Raw genomic sequence first — 20,617 nt, 5'->3', positions numbered from 1 at the left:
TAGCTGTTTAAAATTCATATCTGGCCAGACACATTTGCGTAATGAAGAAGGGATTTAATAAAATGTACTGAGTGTATGTTTGGCCACTAAAGGAGTTTCTAAACTTAAAACTGAAAGGAAAATTCAAATATATGTGTTGCTTCCAAGAGAAAGGTGGATTCTTCCTGATATTTATGGAAGCTGTTGCTATCCACCCTCCCCACTTTGGTAATGACAGGCTGCTAAAGGGAGACTTTATTAATAAAGTCTATCATAATTTTACTTATTTTGAGAATGAGGTCATTGTCCTCTCTGTAGATAATTGTGTTTTTGACCACAGCCCTGTAGCGCGCCACATCTTCACCCTCAATGAGACCCAGAATTGCAGTGTCATCAGTGTAATTGATGATGACGTTGTCCTGGGTGGACAGCATCCCTGCAGTGGCCTGGTGATGGCTGCAAGCTCAATAGAGACATCTCCTCCCATCCTCACCACTTCTCTATTATTTTATAGTCAAGAGAATAATGTGAGACTAATCTTAGCTGTTACGAGACAGTGCTTAGCAGCTCAACCGGTAGAGCAGACACCCTACATACAGAGGTTACAGCTCCTTGATGCAGCCGAGTTAAAATCCCATCCTGGAGCCCTTGGCTGCATGCCATCCCCTCCCTGACCCCCTTTCCTACCCATCTGCTGCCCAATAAAGGCAACACTTTTTTATTTATTCGTTAATGAAATGTACATGCAATTGTCTTATTTAGATAAATGTGTTAAATAAATCAATGTTGCACAAAAGTAGAATTAAATAGAATCTTTACTGTGAGACAATGACAGCTGGGGCAACTATGCAGACAGACATGAACAAGAGGAGTAATACAGGCAGGTTATAGCTTTTTAAGCCATTCCAAGTTGTTTCCTTTTGGATCACATGGATGGACAGGAACATCTGGCATGTTTCCATCATCTCGCACAGGAACTGTAGCAGGAAAACAGAGATGGAGATCTAATGACTGATGTCAAAACGTTCATAGGTGTTTAACACGTCAGCAATGAACTCAAATACAAGAAATGATATTACTGTGTACCTGGGTAGTTGTATGGCATAGCTGCATTCAGCATTGCTGAATATTTTGTATAAGGGCTGATAAATGGAAGAACGAATCCTGAGGAAATACAGAACAGAAATTACAATCGCAGGACATTATTAGCTATCTAGCAAAATTTCACTGGATAAGGTTTCCATAGCGGCTCATACTGCAACAACCACAGAGAAATAACACACCCAACTCCCATCGCAAATTATGAGGCTTCAACGTTTAGAATCAAGTCAGCCCTGTTTGGAAATAAAAAGGTATTATGAGCCAGCCATTAATAAGAATAAAAACCTCAAAAATCAACTTCATTTAGTCTTTTCCTTGGTGGCTGAACCTTACCATATTTATCCAGACTAGCTGACCCTTCAGATGCATTTAATAGCAAAATAAAAGTCATACACTGTACACTGTCTCAAGCTACAGTACACTGTCTGAAGATTTCTCTCATGATTACCACCTGTAACCACAATTACTTAAGGGAATTTTTTGAATTAGAATCATGATAAACTAAGAGTAAACAGTGACATTTGCTGTATCTATTCAACAAATTAATGTACAAACTTGTTTCCAGAAATGGGATGCTGAGTACGGTGCTAATAAAACAAAATACAATACATGCAAACAACATAAACCATTTATTTGAGTAAAATAAATTAATCAAATGTGTTTGTGGTGTCAGCTCATTTAGGCAGAAGACACTGAGAACTAAGGAAGATACGTCTAAGTCAAGGATGTCCAAAGTTGGTCCTTGAGGGCCGCTGTCCTGCAGGGTTTGTATGTTTCCTGCTGCAGTACACCTGAATCAGAGTAATGGGTTAACATGCTGAATCTGGTGTGTTGGAGCGGTGAAAGTCTATGTTTTATTTCTTAAAGAATATTCTTCTTAATCTGCTTTTAATTCAGTACTTATAATGATGTTGTAAACATGTGAGGCCAGCTAATCTAATTGTAACTGATCTCCAATGTCTACGTTATAGAAATGTCGGACCTCACCAAGATGGGCATCTTCTCACACACATTTCATAATGCATCACTTTAACAGTGGATGATGAAGACATCATCCTCAAGATTTTCTGTTAGTGGTCTACACTGTCCCATCTTTAATTCTGCAAGATTCCTCAAATTTAAAAGATTTGTTTAAAGATTTCATTCTGTTCATTAACTTCCCACCGCATCCCAATTTATCAACATGAGTTTGGAAAGCATTTACTTACTTATTACCTTGTGATAATCTCGTCTTACATGTTTATTGTTGCTTTAACTGCGGTATACTACTGCCACTTCAAACACTCGAACATATTAGTGAGCTACACATAAGAGACTGTATTCTTACCAAGCAGCCCGATTCCACAAGAAACCAAAATAACAGGCTCCTTATTCCAAGCATTTTTCATGAAAGCTCCTATTCCTGCAGGAAAAACACACGGGCATGTCAAAAACCACCACAACTGAGAAGCTGCGCCTGGTTAGGTAATGCTAGTTAACATTAGCAACATATCCAAGGTCACATTTTTCGTGTGTTTTCAAATCAATATAATAGAAATACGGTCATTCTGAAACACGGTTTGTGTAATTTCTAGCATTTGGCGTATTTTTTATACTGCCAAGAAGCTATGGAAACGCTAACGTCTTGAACTAAAGGTCCAAATGTAACAAAAAACACAAGTACCTGCCATATTGTCTGGTGTAGTTGAAGCGAAAACGGTCCTTATGGGTAATAGCGTGTGACGTACAATTCCTGCGCCCGTCCCACATAAACACAAATGGGAGCTACCTTACGTTATCTTCAGTCAGGTTTTATGTTTGCAAACGCTCTTTTATCAATCTTACTGCATAAACGGTAGAGTTATTGACAGTCTATTGAGACGTTTGATGATAAAACCCGTTTTAGTGGTGCTTTAAATTCGCTACAGCTCAGCAGAGATCAATGTTTTTGGATTGAAAAATTACTAGGCTACTGTTGCGATTGTGCACTACCTTTATGGTTAATCTATTCACTATAACAATCCTATTCAAATATTGGAAAATCAATATAAATGTAAAGCTTAATATAAATATAATGTGTCAAAGCTGGACTCCATGTGATTCTATTTGTGCTTGATGTTTTTTACTAGTCGGCGCACCAACAAATATTTTTTTATTGAAAGTGTTTGTGCGACGCAGAATTGAACCATCAGATGATGGAGGATTTCTCAGGGTTGGCTTTGCCCCCTCTATTTGGAGGACATATTTTGGAGGCAGAGTTGGAGCCTGGTGGTGTGGAGCTGGGTCCAGGAGAGGTAATAATCTTAGTGATGTTGAAATTGTGATGTATAATATTCTTTATAATACATATGTTTTATTCTGTTATAAATAGAAATGTGATGATAACATGGGTGAGTCCCTGGCTGACTTTAAGTTTTAATAATAATCTTGCAATCAGGATATTAACTGCTTTCCAGATCTTTAACTTTGATTTCAAATTTATATTATCAGGGTGTATAAGTCTGTAGAATTTGTTTACTTGACATAAAAACTGTTGAGGATCCATGCTGGCAGGGATGTTGTCTCTGAGTTGCTGAAGAACTAGTTTCTTAGCTCAATTTTTCAGAATGGGGGCCGTTGCCGCAGAGCTATGTAGACAGACATGTACAGCCTTTTTACACAAGAACACAATATTAGTAGTAGGTAGGAAAACAAGCTAGTTATCAGGCCCTGCAGTATTGCTCTTATCCACTTTCATCAGCTTGTCACATTTACTGTGGATACTGATAATGAGGAAAACATTTAATTGAATGAACTGAACTTTAGATGTTGATATTTTATGATTTGACACAAGGTTGCTTTTAACTAAACTCTGTGACTGTTGCATTTGTTCATTTACACTTTTACATTGTCTCATCATAGTACACATCTATACACAACACAAACAATACACTGTTTTTGAGATCGTTCTGAGCCAAAATTTAAATCAAAATTCGACCTATTGCGCAGACCTAACCAACAGTACTATTTTGATTGTAATTATTTTGCCAATGAAGACATAATAAACATGTTAGATTTTTTCTTCAGTTCTGTTTTTTTCTTTAAATGTTTAATATTTAATATTTATTTTTTAAGTGTATTGCATTAATATCCACATTTAAGTTCCCAATGATTATCAAGGAAATCTGATATGGGATCCATCGTTATACCACACTATTGATGTTGTCAGTTTTTACACTTAATCTTAATGTACAAGCATAAAACGTAATATGCATGTATAACATGATCCTGTAAGTTGTCGATTTAAGAAGAAAAACTACAGTCGCCACGTTGATCCAGCATCTTAATTTATTACATCATCAGAGTTGTGGGGAACTTTGACCCTAGTTCTGTAAGTTTTAGACATTTCCTTGCATCAACACACCTAATTTAGTTAAATGCAAAACTTGATAGGCTGTTGGATCCATTTCATTTGAATAAGGTGTATGGAAGCAGGGAAATCTCTTAAATGTGAGCATGCTATCATGCTCGCATTTACTTCACTTCAGTTCAGCCTGGACCAGTTTTATTCCTGGCATCCCCTGTTATTGTTGATGATTGATAAACATTGTGAAGTTTGTGGGTAACTTCTTACATCCAAACTGATGTAATAACACATAAATAACCTTTTTCAGTACTGTGCAGCATGCATAACTTTTTTTAATTGCACTCATAATATTTACATACATCAAAGAAGCTTTTCTTTAAGACAAAAAAAAAGACAAATTTCTCTGCTGACGATTGTTCATCTGAAAACAGTCAAAATCATCACATAATAATTAAGTTGTTGTTTCCCCTTCAGGTGGAGCTGGAACCAGGAGGCAACGAACAACTTGAGAGCATGGCACAAGAAGATGAAGAAAGAAGAGCTCTTGACAAAAGAAAATATCTGGCACTGAGCAGGAGATGTAAAGAAATTGAACAGGTGTGTGTTAAACTGTATTCTGTATGTGGGTCATTTTGCAAACACTTCCTGGATGTGTTTCCTGTGAAATGTGAATAAGAGTTACAGTGATTAAGTAGAATTCACACTTTGTATTTATAGGGCTCTTTAAACTAATTTCTTATATATATTTCACTCATATTTTTTCCCATTATTAAGACCACATATCAGATCATCCTGTGTCGGTTTCTAGGTTTAAATAAATCAGTACATCTGTACACATTTGCACGTCTTTGCCAGTCTATAACTGAATACATTTTCTGTGTTCAGGTAAACCAAAAGATTTTGGGTCGTCTTCATCAAGTACAAAGAATTACGCGACGCTTGAAGAAAGAAAGGCGGTATACATCTTTATTTTAATAACTAAACTAATAATGTTTTATACATTTTTTGATAATTTTCCCACTTCACAATTCATCAGAGGGCTATGTTAATCTTCACAGGTTTCTCATGACAACTTTAGATGCTCATGGGGATGATTACAGAAATGCCCAGCTCACCATACTACTTGAGGTAAGGATTAGAGTAAGTGGGATATGATGGAATTCCAGGAATTTCATAGATCAGAAGAAACAGAGTTAAAAAAAAGCATGTAAATTATTGTAATAAATGTAGAGATAAGAAAAAATAATAACAACATAGACAAAATGAAATATTTTTTTTAATATTATATTTGTATTCACAGTTTTGTTCTAATGTACTTGATGTATTTTTTATATTTTTACTTCTTTATGACTTATTTATGACTATCCTCTGATTTCATAGGATGTGTATGGTAATATGTTGTGAGCTCAGCTGCAGATCAAACAAGGAAGTATAGTTATTTGTTAATAATAATAATAATAATAATAGATTTACTTTATTACGGTGGCCTTTCCGTGTGGAGTTTGCATGTTCTCTCCATGTATGCGTGGGTTCTCTCCGGGTACTCCGCTTCCCCCCACTGTCCAAAGCCATACATGTTAGGTTAATTGATCAATATAAATTCTCTCTGGGAGTGAGTGTGAGTGTTTGTCTCTCTGTGTTGACCCAGCAATGGACTGGTGACCTGTCCAGGGTGTACCCTGCCTCTCACCTGCTAAAATGCTGGGATAGGCTCCAGCTTCCCCACGACCCTTCACTGGACAAAGCGGTATAGATAATAAAAAAATGTCTATATAAAACCATTACAAGTAGACAAAAGGAGGTTGTTAAATCAGACTTCTAAAAAGGTTCAAAATGTGTAATTTTAGTTATTTTAAGGAGATGCTTTAATTTGTTTCAGGAGTTAAATCAACTATGAAAGGTATAATTTACCAATATAGGCTGTGTAAATTAAAATGTTCTTTTTAAAAGGTATCTATGAGCATTAATCCTCTTTGGTGTAATATAAGCATCATCAATGGCAAACCTCAGGGGAAAGTGATTGACAGAATCCTGAATTGTGGAGAATGCACAACTATAAATCACATGTCCTTAATTCTAGACTGACTTATAAACTACCTTGAAAACCCAATTAATACAAAACTTGGAAAAAGTTGTTATATTTCTGATTCTCAAGCCAATCTTTTGAGTCAGCATGCAAGATATTTGTAAGTATATTGATCAGACATTTATCACACTATTCTAAATCTCTTTGAGGTGAAAATGTACTGTACTGTGGTTTATGTCTCTGGCTTTGAAGTATATTATGTATTTTGTTTTAACGGGGCTAAGTACAAATTAATAGGTTTAGAGTAGTGGTTATCAAACTGGGGGTCGGGTCCCCCATGGGGGTCACAAGATAATTTCACGGGGTCGCCAGATAATTTTGAAAAATACATAGTCTATATTTTTCTAATAAATTTGGGATTTTTACCAGGGGTTTTCAAAATAAGCAGTTAATGAAGAGATAAATCTTTGAAATTAGCACATTAATTTTTTAACGCATTAACTCAAACAGCAAAGTTAGTATACATGCCACATTAAAAATCTGAATATGACATCATCTTCGCATGATCGTGAGCACCAATGCATCTTATCATGGGGTTCGTGGCACAAAAAGTTGAAAACCACTGGTTTAGAGGATATCTTGAATTTTAAAATTTTAATCATAAGATGTATAAAATCAGCAGCAAAATACTGCACTATGTTGTCCATGAGATGAGCAGCTAAACATGACTACTGCTTGAGATTACACACTTTGAAAGCACTAGCAGAGGGCTTTTAAACAATTTGTGTGTGTTTGTGCGTTGATGTGTGTGTGATGTACAAGTGTAAGTGAGAGTAATTAAGCTCTGTGGATGCCATCGCATTTTAAAACATTCTCTGGCACTTGTTTCAGGAGGAGTCTGGAGCCCCCTTAGAGCCAGCTGCTGGAGTTGAGGATGAAAAACTCAACGGTGTATCTGGTTCTTCTGCAGCCTTGCATCAGGGAGGTGGGCCAAAGAAGAAGAGGCACAGACTTCCTCGGCAAGAAAAGGATAAAGATCCACAGGCAAGCGAAAAACTCTTGGTGGTTTGTTGTTGTTTAAACATTTGTTAGTGTAGACTAAATTCATGTCTTTTAATTATATTTTCCTTCTTTTTCTCAGATTGAAGCAGACATGTTGGTGTTGGCAGAGAATCAGTATGGAGAAATCTCCAGCCCAACCTCTCTTTCTCACTGATCAGTTGCCTGGAGATGATGTTGGTGATGATAATTGTGATGATGATAGGAGGATCCATTTTCTTCAACTGTTCTTTATATGATGCTTACTTTCCTCAGTCAGCCTTTATACTATTTGTCGTTTTTGCTTGAAGAGTGTAAACAGATTGAAGGCCAATCAGCTTCACTTGATACATATATAAAGTTGTTTTGTATATATTTTGTGTTTTGATATTATGTAGCCATAGTTTAGGACAGCATACAATCTGATTCATGTAGAATATATTGAACAACCGAGTTATATAGTAAATAGTACAGTAATATAGTAGTAAATAAATAGTAATTCTTTTGAAAAATGAAAAATTCTAACAAAAACCACATGTATCGTGATTATTAACTGCCTAATAATTTAGGTCGAGCGGTATATGCAGTTATAAATATTAAAACATTACACTCTGCTTTTGGAATACAATCTGTTTGTATTGTAATGTTACTTTTAAAACATCTGCATCAACAATGAATACTTAGATAGGGCAGATGTTAATCCCTGCTGTTTTGTTTCTATATTATATTTCTACATAACTGCTCAAATAAACATATGATTTTTCAGTTTCAGGCAAAAATTAAAATTAATTTCTGGACATTTGCTGGTGATTTGTCATGGTCACATAATTTCTTGGTAAATATATAAATAGAAGCTAATATATTATGATTTGTAAAAGCTATACAGAAAATTGGCTTTGTGTCGATCATAAATCATCTGAGCGGTGAGCCAATGGTTGGTCTTTATTATAATTCGTAGTGACAGGCATGCCTTGCATCCAATTAGATCGCTTAGAATTGATTTAAGGCGGGGCCTAAACGCGGAGGTGCGATTTTAGCTACCGTCCATCTTCAGCTACATTACAGTGAGCGAGCTTGTCGAAAAGAAATCATATTTTGGAAGTAAAGAAGATTTTCTGGAATTAGTTTTGGCTGTATTTGAAAAAAGAAAAACGAAATCCCATATCATAGGTAAATGTCGTGCACAAGTATAAATCTAGATTGTTGTGTTGACCCAGTTTCCCTTTTTCCTAAATTTGGCTAGCTGGCTAAGCTGCTAGCTAGCATTTTATGCATCAGCTAGCCAGGGACTTAGCCCTATTAGCTAGCATAATGACGATTAGAACGGATTCTATTATATTGTGCTTTTCACAATGCAAACCCCATTATAACTGGTATGCGGGGGCCCAGAGTAAATATGCATGAATATTGTATATACAAACATGATCCGGGGCAGTTGTTTTGAAACAGACGAGTTTGTAACCGAACGAAGTGGACGAGCTAGGCAGCTGGCTAGTATTAACGTTAGCTTGTTAGCTGGTCAGTGTTAGCTGCAAACTATAGTAGTCATATTTGTGATATCAGAGTATTTATTTTTTTAAGTGAACGAAATATGATATAAGACAGGCGGCCATGCCCAATGTTTTGGTGAAAGTGGTTTAATTCTGCAGCGTCTACATTATTTGTGCAGCTAATGTCAACCGGGCAGCTAGAAGGAGTTAACGTCAGTTTCACTCACTGCAAACGGATGTACTGATTCTCCTGTTGGAGGGATTTTGTTTTGTTTGATTTATGAATTGACACATATTTACCTTTTCTGCACAGTTAACTTTGTGACAGACGGAATGTGGACATCGTCGTAGTCAGAGCCATGGCTGACAAGAGAAAACTTCAAGGTAATGCTGTTAGAACTGTTCAGTGTTGTACAGGATCAGTCACGCTGTCCTGCTCCGCACCGAGCCCCAGTTTGTGAGGAATCTTTTAGTGTTGCATGAATTTGTGAGTAATACTATTTTTCTACATCTCTGCAGGTGAGATCGATAGATGTTTGAAAAAAGTAGCCGAAGGTGTGGAACAGTTTGAAGATATTTGGCAAAAGGTAAGAGTTTGCATCAAGCATTTATGGTATTTTCTATTATTATAGAAAATGTGCAATATGTTGCTCATTGTCTATTTTCAGCTCCACAATGCAGCCAATGCAAACCAGAAAGAAAAATATGAGGCTGACCTCAAGAAAGAGATTAAAAAACTACAAGTAAGACAAGTTTACAGACACATGTTCATTGTTAGAAAGTCTTGATATAGTCATTGGGTTGTATTTTAATGTTCAACTTTGTGTGTTTTTTCTAGCGATTGAGAGATCAAATAAAAACATGGGTGGCTTCAAACGAGATAAAAGACAAAAGGCAGCTAGTTGAGAACCGCAAACTTATAGAAACGGTATGACTAATCAATTTATCAATTCTAACCTTTTTAAGACGTTTTGTAGTTGTTGGTCTCCATATATTTTTTTGGTTTTAACAGTGTGTTTGATACCGCTTTATTAAAAAATGTAATGCTCTCACCAGATTGAGAGTTAAAAACAGCTGATGACAGGTTCATGATGCATAATATGCGCCAGCAACATTCAGTGTTGATCCTTTCAAACAACTTGCCTTTTGTTTAATTTTTATGATCATTTCTGTCCAGCATATCACACCGTTATGGTTTAGGATAGACGGACACAGTCTAAAATGTTTCTCTATTTTCTTGGTTACCAGTTTGACATGTTAAAAATGCGTGACAGAAAATGGCAGCAGTGCCTTTCTGAAAAGTTAAGATTTTTAATAAGAAGTGCTCATTTTAGCCTCGCTTCATCACAAGAGGTTGGCAACTCATAAGAAGACCTAGGTGGTCACATACACATGCTTTTCATTTTGAATAGTTGATAAGTGACAAGTTTCCATAAAAAATAAATTGTAGAGACACAGCTATGTCTATAACATAAATATTAAAATAAAGCTTAAATGTAAACAAGGCCCATGTGATCTTCCTTCTTCAGCAAATGGAGCGGTTCAAAGTGGTTGAACGTGAAACTAAAACAAAAGCCTACTCTAAAGAAGGCTTGGGGCTTGCTCAGAAGGTGGATCCAGCTCAGAGGGAAAAAGAGGAAACGGGACAGTGGCTAACAGTAAAACATCTGCTTTTTTTCTACTTACTTTTACGTCACTTAGCCTTTTTTATTGCTAGCTTGATTGAAAGCAAAGAGAGAAAAAAGCAAAACTTATAAACAGAAGTGGTTTCAGAAACATTTGTCTTTTGAATACATTTATATCCTTTAACACTCTTTTCTTCTGGTCTGCTCCTCATTTATAGAATACAATAGACACTCTAAATATGCAGGTGGATCAGTTTGAAAGTGAAGTGGAGTCACTCTCAGTTCAGACACGAAAAAAGAAGGGTGATAAAGAGGCAAGTCTTTCTGCTTCATTTCTTCTTTTTTGTAGTGATGACTTTTTATAGCCAGTTAAACCTAAAGATATGATTAACCTTGTCCTTGTATTCTCTTTGTAATGTAGAAGCAAGATCGTATTGAAGAGCTCAAGCGGTTGATCGAGAGGCATAGATTCCACATTCGCATGTTGGAGACTATTTTACGAATGCTGGACAATGACTCTGTGCCAGTGGATGCAATACAAAAGATCAAAGATGATGTTGAGTACTACATTGATTCCTCCCAAGACCCAGACTTTGAAGAGAACGAGTTCCTGTATGACGATTTAGACCTGGAAGACATCCGTGAGTACAGATATGTCAGGATGAGCTTTTTTATTTCTTCTGATACACTCCGTGACGGTAACATCTGACGCTTGCCTCCTGTTTTTCTTTTGTAGCTGCAGCATTAGTTGCCACTTCTCCATCAGGTCAAGGCAATGTGGAAGATGATATGTATCTCCACTCCAGCAGCACTCCCACCTCCACAACCTCTTCTTCACCCATACCTCCATCCCCAGCCACTTGCACTGCTGTAAGTTCTTCTCTTTGTATCATGAAAACTTCTGACTTGGTAGTAAATCGATTCTGGGTAGAAAACGTACTTCATGACAGAATATTGCACATGTCCATTTCTTAACTATGCATTTAGTTGTACCCACTACAAGTCCCATTGTGTTATAATCCACTGGCTAATATGGTAATTCAACATTTCAAAAGTCAATTGTCATATCAAGGTATCTCCTCCTATAGGAGAACTCAGAGGACGATAAGAAAAGGGGACGGTCGACAGACAGTGAAGTTAGTCAGGTGAGAGGCTCTCATCTGTGCTGTGTCAATAGCTGAACAGTGTAGTCCAGCACTCTTCACCCTTGGTCCTGGATTCTCAATGTGACTGGGAGTTTTTAACTTCTCAGGCACCAAAATGAATCAATTTTTTTTTCTATGGGACCTTGGTTGGAGACTTCTGATTTAGTTTGTGTCGTTTCATGCATATATGGGCCTCCATAGATCAAAATAATCTTTGCTTGTCATACTGTCTGTACCTTAGTAGCTGCCCTCTGCACCATTAAACTGAGATGCTTCTCTCTGATGCTTTCCTTTTCAGTCGCCTGTGAAGAATGGTACCCCATCCTTACTATCCTCCTTTTCTTCTTCCACCACCTCTGGGTCCTCTTCATCCTCGTCCCTCATATCCATGGCGAGCGTTGTCGGTGGCATTCCTGCAGTTCCCACAAGCAGTAGTCTTATAGGAAGCTTCAGCAGTGCGGTGCAACAACATCAGCATCAATCTGCACAGCAGCAGCAACAATCTCAACCATTAAACCAGTCACAGCAACAACAGCAGCAGCAGCCACCTCAGGCAAAACCTGTCCCCTCTAACACCCCTAGCCCACCGAGCAACCCTCTTCTCCACACATCCACTGCCCCCTCTCTTCCTACACCCAGCACACCTAGTTCATCAGCTCCCAATGCTCAGTCTCAGCCCACATCTGGGCCCTCTTCAGCAACCAGTTTGGGACTGGGACTGGGACTTGGACTGGGCCTGGATTTAAGAAAAGGTGGCATAACAGGGACCAGCACTGCCAACCAAATGCCAAATTTAGGCTTGGGTAGCCTCCCCACTCCTTTAAATACAATGGCAAGCCTCATTTCAGGGTCCACACCTGCCCCTTATGCTCAGGCAGCAGCATCAGGAGGCCTGGGTCTGAGCAGCACCACTCAGTCCAGCATTTCAGTGGAGAGCAGCACTTCCATCCCCACCTCTGGCTCCAGTGGAGTCACCACCAATGGCGCAGGGACAGTGCTAGGTTCCAGTCCAGCCCACAGCTCTCTAAGTGGGAGTATTTTGGGTCTGGTTCCTGGGCAGAGTGTGGCTCCTGGTACTTCACAGGTACCTCAAAGTTCTGCAAGCACCACCCCTGGAGTAGTTGGTATGTTGGGAAGCAATGGAGGAAACGTTGGTGTGGTTGGAGCTGGAGTAGTGAACGCTGCTCCTGCAAGACCACCAAGTGGACTGAAGCAAAATGGAAGCACAAGTAGGTCAACATCTTCTTGTCCATGTGTGGTTTTTTACTCTGGATTTTCTATATAAAGGCTTTACTCCATGCTCTCTTTTACCTGCTTTCAGGTTACAGTGCTGTAGTGGCAGAGAGCTCCACAGAATCTGCTCTAAGCACACCGAGCCAGTCACAAAGCAGCCAACCTTCATCTCTCAGTTCTTCAACCAGTCAACCGTGAGTCATTTCTTTTCTAATTCAATTGAGTCCTGAAATTGGGGGTGAACAAAAATGAACAAAACATCTTTTCCATGCTTGTTCTTAATGTGTCTCTCTGTTGTTTTCATTAAACATGAGACAGGATGGACAATGGTCCCAGCTTAATTAGCTCCATCACCCTGCCCCCCAGCTCTCCGTCCCCCTCGTTCTCAGACAGCACACCAGGTGGAGGGAGTCTACTCAACGGACCCCATTCCTACACACAGGCCTCTGAGGGCCTCAAGGTGAGCTAAACCATGTGGTTAATTAAAGTTTAAGTTTGATATCAGAAATGAGCCCAAACTGGTTTGAGAGTGTGAATAAGTTTAATAAGTGTGATACGTTTTGCCCAGTAAACATACAGTAATAGGACATTTGCTGTAATGCTTCAGTAATGCTCGCACTCCTCTCATTTAATGTCCAGGTTGTATGACTTCACATTACAGCTCTGCCAGTACTCAACTTGGATAGTGAGAAGATTAAACTGTCATGCATTGCTCTAGGTCATTTTATGATTCAGTGATTTTCAGAGGAGGCTGAGCTCAAACACATTAAAATAAAAACAAACAAAAAAACACCAAACATGTAAACCTTTTCTTTTTGACTTGACTAAAAAAAATCAGAGGTGTGACAGATTTCATTAACGAAGGTTCAGTCCCAGTAAGCCATGACAGTAAGCACATCTGCACAATCTAAAAATCTTCAACTTTGCTATCAAAATAGAAACAGTTAGTTTTAAAGAGGAGTTAAACCAGTTCCTTCCCTGCCAACTGAGGCTAGAGGGTTTGCTAGACTAGAGTTTGATCTCTGGTGTTTGTTTCACTGCACTGCATTTCACTGCCGTCTTGCATGTGACAAATAAACAACTTGAAACTTGAAAGGTACTTTGCTGTTGCACATTACTTGAGGGATTTGATATGCTCAGTTGTAAACAGATTAATTGAAATATCCCAAACTGCCCACAGATCTCTGCTCCTGACTACATTTATACCTCATATACTTATATACACTGTTGCACAAGTGCAAGACCGGCTCTTATGTAAAAGTGCATTAAGATAAAACTTTGGTCATACCAGGATGTTTTTTTTTTGGAACATGAGACAAGTTTTGTTCTTTTTTCTGCAAACAGTACATAATGTAAAAATATAAATCCAAGATAAATTTGTTTAGATATATTAACAAGCAAGACAACATTTGAGTCCAATGGATTTTTGATCATTTGGAACTTCTTACTGAGAGTTTCTAGTATTGGTCATTAATCACTGCGACTCTGTGGGTACATACTGTAAGAAGGGAAAGATTTGATGGGCAACTTTAACAGATTTTTCATTTAACTTTTCATTTAACTTTGGTAATTTCCTCTTCTAGAATTATCCATCATCATTCCTCCTTTAAATACTAATAACTGTAGGTTTGTTTGTCTTTCCATTGAATTTTTCTTCATTAACGTCTATCCTCTGCAGGCGCCTGAGCCTCTCAGTTCTCTGAAGGCGATGGCTGAGAGAGCAGCGCTAGGGTCAGGCCTGGATGGAGAGATTTCCAACTTGCACCTGACTGAAAGAAGTCGAAACGGTCAGACATTATTATTATTATTATTATTATTATTATTATTGCTGTTGTTGGAATGGACTCACAGAATCTTTTGTTATTAGTACACATTCATGTGTAAGGAGGAGACCTCATTTAGAATACATGGGTTCTGTTTTTTTTTTTTTTTTAATACAGAATAAATTAAGCGGCTCATAAGCAGTATACCAAAAATATTTAAATTGCATAGCCAGCAGTAAATTATTCACAAATTTCTGATTATCTGTGGGATTTTCGTCATTGCTTTAATAAATTATTAAGCAGTCACACACAAAAGGTATCTCCAATATTTAAAGCATTGCCTTTGTTTCTGTTGACCTGTGATGTATATTTAAGTTTCTACATTTTGATAAACCAAAGACTAAATGGTAGCATTATCAATGTTGTTGTATTCAGAGGTGGAAGAGTAGATATTAAATAGTTCAGGGGATGAAATGGTAACATGTAGGTTAACATGATGATCTAACATCTCTCTATAACTTCCTCCCTCTTTTTTCATCTTGTAGATATCTTCTCTAGTTCATCAGCAGCATCTGGCACACCTGCTGCCCCTCAGCCGTCCGTGTCGGAGGTCAGCATCCCCCCTTCACTTGGGGTCTGTCCGCTGGGCCCAACCCCTCTCCCCAAAGACCAGCTCTACCAGCAGGCCATGCAAGAGTCTGCATGGACTCACATGCCACATCCTTCTGACTCTGAAAGAATCAGGTGAGGGCAGTTTGCAATGCTGCACCTGCATGTTTTTTATGGCTTGACCAAAAAGAAAAGAAAAAAGTGATGGTGCTTGGTGTGTTTGTCAACATTTTCACAATTTTACCTTGTTACATACATTTCTATGTACTCTGTGACTGCTTGGGACCTTGAAAACAAATTTGGATTAGATGATCTGCCACCAGTCAAACTGTTATAAAGCATAGATGTGTTTAACCCTTATTTTTTTACCTGCTTGGGACTCTGCATAAATTTGGAGTATTTTTCTTAATGTTCATTTTTTTTGAGAGAGTTTGGAGCTAATCACTTATATCTCAATTCAATTCAATTCCTTTATTGTCCCCAGAAGGAAATTGATTTTGCAGCCAGAACACACACATAGGACAGACATCACATCAAAACATCAACGAACAAAATCAGAACCAATGGCATATGTCAAAGAAGAGATTCACACAATTCAAAAGAATAAATGAGCTTAAAATAAGTTAAATAAAATCACAGCTAAAACAAATAGAGAGAACAACTCTGTCACTTTAGGCCATTACTGTTACGTTTTACTGTTAAATTTCCCTGAGGACTCTCCAAAGGGATTAATAAAGTATTTCTATTCTATTCTATTCTAAGTAGATGAACAGCAGTAGGGACAAACGACACAAAGTCTCTTTGTCCTCCCAAAAGAGGGCTTGAAGCGATGTCCTGAAGGTAATAAAATAAACTCATTCTGGAGAAGGTGGTTTGGGCAGTTTAATATAGAATGAGCTTTCCTCACCACATTTTTGTTAAAAATGGCCAAAAGGCCCTCCTGGTGGGATCCAGAAACTTTGCCAGCAACTTTCACTAAACGACCCAAGAGGTTTTTATTTGCCAAACTAAGGATCCCGAACCAAGCAATGATACAAAAGGATAAAACCGATTCAGTTACACTTTTGTAAAAAAGAGACAACATTTTAGTGCAAACATTAAAAGACTTCATCTTTCTTAAAAAGAATAACCTCTTATGAACCTTTTTTTGAGGTTAAGTCAGTGTGAGACTCAAAACATAATTTATTGTCAAGAACCACACCCAAGTATTTATAACTGTCTACCTCCTCGATGGCAGCTGCTTTAATAAAAGTAGACGGGGGGTTTGATGGAGACTTTTTAAAATCAATAATCATATCTTTGGTTTTGGACACATTTATATGGAGGAAGGAGTTGTCACACCAGCTCACAAAATCATCCACAACCTGCCCATGTGCTGTCTCACCTTCCTCAAGAAGGCTAACGATGGCTGTGTCGTCAGCAAACTTTAGAATATATCTGTTATTAACATTACTGCGACACTCGTCAGTGTACAGAATGTATAGAAGTGGAGAGAGACAACAACCCTGTGGAGAACCCCTGGAAGATGGGAGCACATTAGAAAACGTGCCATTCACCTTCACACACTGGGACCTATTAGTAAGAAAATCCAGCCAGTTAAATTAGGATGAATCTTAAAGTCAGTAAGCCTTTCAACCAATAAATAGGGTTGCATAGTGTTAAATGCAGATGAAAAATCCACAAACAAAACTCTGGCGTGAGTTTTGGTGCCTTCCAGGTGTTTTAACAACAGATGTAAAAGAGTAACCACAGCATCCTCCACACCTCTACCCTCCCATATGCAAACTGGAATGGATCAAGGTACTTTTCAATCTGGGATGAAACTTCTTAATGATCTTTTCAAAAGATTTCATAACAAGAGAGGTCAACGCTACAGGTCTGAAATCATTTAAAACAACAGGGGAGCTGCACTTAGGCACAGAAAAAGTTACAGAATGTTTCCAGATCTTGGGAACCTTTTGCAGCTTATAATGAAAAATGACACTTAGCTGGTCTGCACATAATTTTAACACCTTCCCACAGATATTGTCATTTCCAGGGCTCTTGGCCCTAGTATGCCTCATCTGGTTGGCCACCTCTTTAACATCAAAGGAAAAAGATGGAAAAGCAGCAGTCTTTCCCTTTGAAGCATCCAGTTGTTCAGTACCATCAACATTTTCAAAACGAAGAAAGAATTTATTAAGACCATCTGCTAAGTGTTTATCAGAGTTAAAACCATCCAGAGAAATAGTGCTGTCACTCTTTGTCTGCATTCCCGTCATGATTTTCATTCCAGACCAAGCTCTCTTAACATTAGTACTGCGGGATTCAGCTACTATCCTTTCCTTATACCTTAATTTAGACTTGTGTATTTCAGTTCTCACTGCCTTTTTCCATTCCCTTTCAGCAAGTAAGTCCCCCTCTCTGAAAGCTTTTTTCCTCTTGAGAATCATGTCCTTAATGTCCTTGGAAAGCCATGGTTTATTGTTCGGGAATATCTTAATAGCTCTAGAAGGAATCACAGAGTCTTTAAAAAACGAAATATAACTGCACACCACATCAGTCAGTTCATCCAGATCAGAAGAGCTCTCCTGGGAGACGGACCAATCAGTACAATCAAAGCACCCTTGTAGAGCAAGAGAACTGTCATCTGTCCAAACTTTAACTTGCTTCACACAAGACTTTTCTTTTTTCAACACAGATCTATAGGCAGGTAAAAGGTGAACAGTATTATGGTCTGAAGATCTCAACGCAGGACCCGCCACAGATTTATACGACCCCTTAATAGGACCGTAACATAGATCCAGGGTTCTGTTATGGCGAGTGTGGCAGGTGACATATTGATAAAAGTGATTCAGTGATTTCTTAAGATTGCAGTTATTAAAATCACCCAAAATAAAGTGGGGAGCATCCGGAGAAATGGATCTGGTGGTAAATCAAATGAAAACATTGCCAAATGTTTGGGGAGTTTTATAAATAAGAAAATGTGTGCTTTTCAAAGTCAAGGAACTGCATTAATTTAGTCCAAAAATGCAGTTTTCAGTGTTCAAGAATGAGAGTGGAGGTCTGTAATCCAGTCCAGGGTTTGGTTCTGTTTATCCTTGGCATTGTGTTTTGATTTCTCCAAGTAAAGTCCATTTTCTCTTTCCTGCCCCATCTTCATCTCTTCCCATCTCCATCAGGTTTTGGCAAGTTTTTAGTCAAAATATTAAAATAATTCAGTAATAGTAATAGCAGGCATGTGTAATGGGAGTATTTCCCACATAAAAGGATCCCAGCATGTAATACAACATGCTGTTCTTCATTTTCTCTGAATGGTATAGTCCACCAACCTCTAGAAACTTGTCAGTGATGCATCTTACCATATTACCAGCTGACATGTTTCTTCTTTATCGGCATGCCACTTTGTAGTAAATTTATTTTTCTTCTGGATGCCTAATTGTGTTTCTTTCTTAAAGGCAATACCTGATGAGGAATCCATGTCCCACCTTGCCCTACCACCATCAGGTACCACCACACCACTCTGACTCCATAGAGTTCTACCAGAGACTGTCCACAGAAACGCTGTTCTTCATCTTTTACTACCTGGAGGTAACCACACTGTCAAATTGGCTGTTTCGAGATTTTCTCTCTTGTATTATAACTCACAGGCTCAATGATGTCGTTGTCGCTTTCTTAGGGCACCAAAGCTCAGTATCTATCTGCCAAGGCTCTGAAGAAACAGTCATGGAGGTTTCACACCAAATACATGATGTGGTTCCAGAGGCATGAAGAGCCCAAGACTATCACTGATGAGTTTGAACAGGTGCATCTTCACCACATTGATTTCTATCAACACTGAAACTGAGACTTACTTGTTGACTTGTGTTTTGGTGTTCCCTTTTTTAACGGTTCTTTTCACCCTGCTGTCCCTCCAGGGCACTTACATTTACTTTGATTATGAGAAATGGGGCCAGAGGAAGAAGGAGGGGTTCACCTTCGAGTACAGGTACCTCGAAGACCGAGACCTTCAGTGACGCACAGAGGGACGCAAAAGGACAGAGAAAGACAAAAATGTGCTGCTGTTGACATTCCGAGACTGAACTCCAAACTGTGGATAGAGATTGTGATGTGTAGTAGAAACCCTCCTGTGAAGGAGACTGGTGTCTGTATAGGCTGCATCTCAATGCGAAGCCCTTGCTCCTCGTGTAGAGCTTTGCTTTTGATGAAAACACCCCGTGGGTCTGATCAAATGCACTGCGTTGCACGAGCTGGGAGGTCTCTCCTTGGAGATCTGCGTTTGTGCCTGTCTGTGTGCACACTCAGTATGTGGCATTAGGAAAGCCTACCCCATGCATGTTTCTCTTTTTTTTCCCCCCCTCTTTTTTTTCATTAAACTTGATTCTCTGTATCACCTACCCAACATGAGCCTGGAAGCCTTTGACTTGACACAAAACAAAACCTTGGATTTGGTTGTTAAGCTGCCCATCTTGTATTTACTGTAATTTGGTGGTTTAGAATGGGGACGTACAGTGGACATTTAGTCATGGTGTGTAGGAATGGCTTCTTTTAAGATCCTACGATGCCTGTTTAATATGGTCACTATTGAAGATAGTGAGCGGTTATCAATAGTTTTATTGATATTGTCTTGGTCAATTAAAAACGTGATTGAGAGTGACCACAGGGCCTCTCCCTGTGACAGGGAAAGAGTCCTTATTGGACATGGATTAAATTGCTATGCAATTGAACTGGTCTCTGACTCCCTCTCTTTACAAATAAAATGTTTTTAAGTTAACCTGTCAAAGATATTATTGCGCCTTTATGTTTGCGACTACTTAATAAATCTTATTAGGATTTGAAATATTAATCTACTTGGTGTTTGACTCTTATACCATTAAGGAATTTTTATCCTCAAAAATGCCATTAGTCTAGTGAATGTAACTTTATCCAATTCACCTTTTATTTATATGCAACATACACAGATTGCATAATAAATCTGGGTTTGGTTGGGTCAACATTCACCTTTTTCTGTTACATTATCCTGAAACCCACTGTGTTCAGTTTACCAGCAGATATTGAAGTGAAACCTTTTCAGTGAATGTGCACCAACGCAAGTGTTTAAACTACATGTAAGCAGAAAAGCTAAAATTATGGTTAAGTTGAGGGGTAAGTAGGAAATGTAAGAGTTGGCCTGGATCTCATGGGGGGTCAGTCTTTCTTGGCAGTCTAATTGGGCAGAAGTTCAAACTTTTTAAGCAACCATAAAAACTTCAAATCTGTACTGCAGTTTACATTGTGTGTGAATAGTTTTCAGGCTTCTTAGGG

The 20,617-nt window shown here is 38.4% G+C and overlaps 3 protein-coding genes across 5 annotated transcripts; 2 read left to right on the top strand and 1 right to left on the bottom strand.

The window, feature by feature from the left end:
- Positions 1 to 776: 776 nt before the first annotated feature.
- ndufa3 (NADH:ubiquinone oxidoreductase subunit A3) lies at positions 777 to 2,909 on the bottom strand. Its single transcript, XM_041987506.1, has 5 exons — positions 2,905 to 2,909; positions 2,744 to 2,844; positions 2,408 to 2,482; positions 1,066 to 1,143; positions 777 to 956 (listed from the first exon to the last, which is right to left on the bottom strand). The coding sequence occupies exons 1-5, from the start codon at positions 2,907 to 2,909 to the stop codon at positions 865 to 867; spliced, it is 351 nt and encodes a 116-aa protein (XP_041843440.1). The 3' UTR covers positions 777 to 864.
- Positions 2,823 to 8,266, top strand: tfpt (TCF3 (E2A) fusion partner). 2 transcript variants are annotated; one of them, XM_041988648.1, is made up of 7 exons: positions 2,823 to 2,914; positions 3,222 to 3,353; positions 4,880 to 5,002; positions 5,291 to 5,361; positions 5,464 to 5,533; positions 7,323 to 7,475; positions 7,573 to 8,266. In XM_041988648.1, exons 2-7 carry the CDS (start codon positions 3,252 to 3,254, stop codon positions 7,645 to 7,647), a joined length of 594 nt encoding a protein of 197 aa, XP_041844582.1. In that variant the 5' UTR covers positions 2,823 to 2,914; positions 3,222 to 3,251; the 3' UTR covers positions 7,648 to 8,266. The 2 variants fall into 2 exon arrangements, with proteins under 2 accessions (XP_041844582.1, XP_041844583.1); XM_041988649.1 differs by having other exon boundaries at positions 2,856 to 2,914; positions 3,189 to 3,353.
- A 208-nt stretch (positions 8,267 to 8,474) lies between these two features.
- Positions 8,475 to 20,040, top strand: cnot3a (CCR4-NOT transcription complex, subunit 3a). 2 transcript variants are annotated; one of them, XM_041988643.1, is made up of 18 exons: positions 8,476 to 8,639; positions 9,273 to 9,343; positions 9,479 to 9,546; positions 9,628 to 9,702; positions 9,798 to 9,887; positions 10,489 to 10,617; positions 10,803 to 10,898; positions 11,006 to 11,225; positions 11,321 to 11,454; positions 11,673 to 11,729; positions 12,028 to 12,958; positions 13,051 to 13,156; positions 13,281 to 13,422; positions 14,641 to 14,749; positions 15,271 to 15,469; positions 18,772 to 18,904; positions 18,993 to 19,118; positions 19,231 to 20,040. In XM_041988643.1, exons 2-18 carry the CDS (start codon positions 9,319 to 9,321, stop codon positions 19,327 to 19,329), a joined length of 2,739 nt encoding a protein of 912 aa, XP_041844577.1. In that variant the 5' UTR covers positions 8,476 to 8,639; positions 9,273 to 9,318; the 3' UTR covers positions 19,330 to 20,040. The 2 variants fall into 2 exon arrangements, with proteins under 2 accessions (XP_041844578.1, XP_041844577.1); XM_041988644.1 differs by lacking the exon at positions 11,673 to 11,729 and having other exon boundaries at positions 8,475 to 8,639.
- The last annotated feature ends 577 nt before the right edge of the window (positions 20,041 to 20,617 follow it).

Source organism: Melanotaenia boesemani, chromosome 6, assembly GCF_017639745.1.
Source record: "Melanotaenia boesemani isolate fMelBoe1 chromosome 6, fMelBoe1.pri, whole genome shotgun sequence".
In the NCBI taxonomy this organism is placed as follows: Eukaryota; Metazoa; Chordata; class Actinopteri; order Atheriniformes; family Melanotaeniidae; genus Melanotaenia; species Melanotaenia boesemani.
Note: the sequence above shows the minus strand (reverse complement) of the source record. Positions and strands in the feature narration are given on the sequence as shown.

Excerpts from the sequence above, each read along its gene's own strand:
- ndufa3 (XM_041987506.1), bottom strand. Across the intron at positions 2,483-2,743 it reads TACACCAGACAATATGGCAG|GAATAGGAGCTTTCATGAAA; the intron begins GTACTTGTGTTT and ends TTTTTCCTGCAG. Across the intron at positions 957-1,065 it reads TATGCCATACAACTACCCAG|TTCCTGTGCGAGATGATGGA; the intron begins GTACACAGTAAT and ends TTCCTGCTACAG.
- tfpt (XM_041988648.1), top strand. The coding sequence starts at position 3,252 with ATGATGGAGGATTTCTCAGGGTTGGCTTTGCCCCCTCTATTTGGAGGA. Across the intron at positions 3,354-4,879 it reads TGGAGCTGGGTCCAGGAGAG|GTGGAGCTGGAACCAGGAGG; the intron begins GTAATAATCTTA and ends TTTCCCCTTCAG. Across the intron at positions 5,003-5,290 it reads GATGTAAAGAAATTGAACAG|GTAAACCAAAAGATTTTGGG; the intron begins GTGTGTGTTAAA and ends TTCTGTGTTCAG.
- cnot3a (XM_041988643.1), top strand. The coding sequence starts at position 9,319 with ATGGCTGACAAGAGAAAACTTCAAG. Across the intron at positions 10,899-11,005 it reads AAAAGAAGGGTGATAAAGAG|AAGCAAGATCGTATTGAAGA; the intron begins GCAAGTCTTTCT and ends TTTGTAATGTAG. Across the intron at positions 12,959-13,050 it reads GAAGCAAAATGGAAGCACAA|GTTACAGTGCTGTAGTGGCA; the intron begins GTAGGTCAACAT and ends ACCTGCTTTCAG.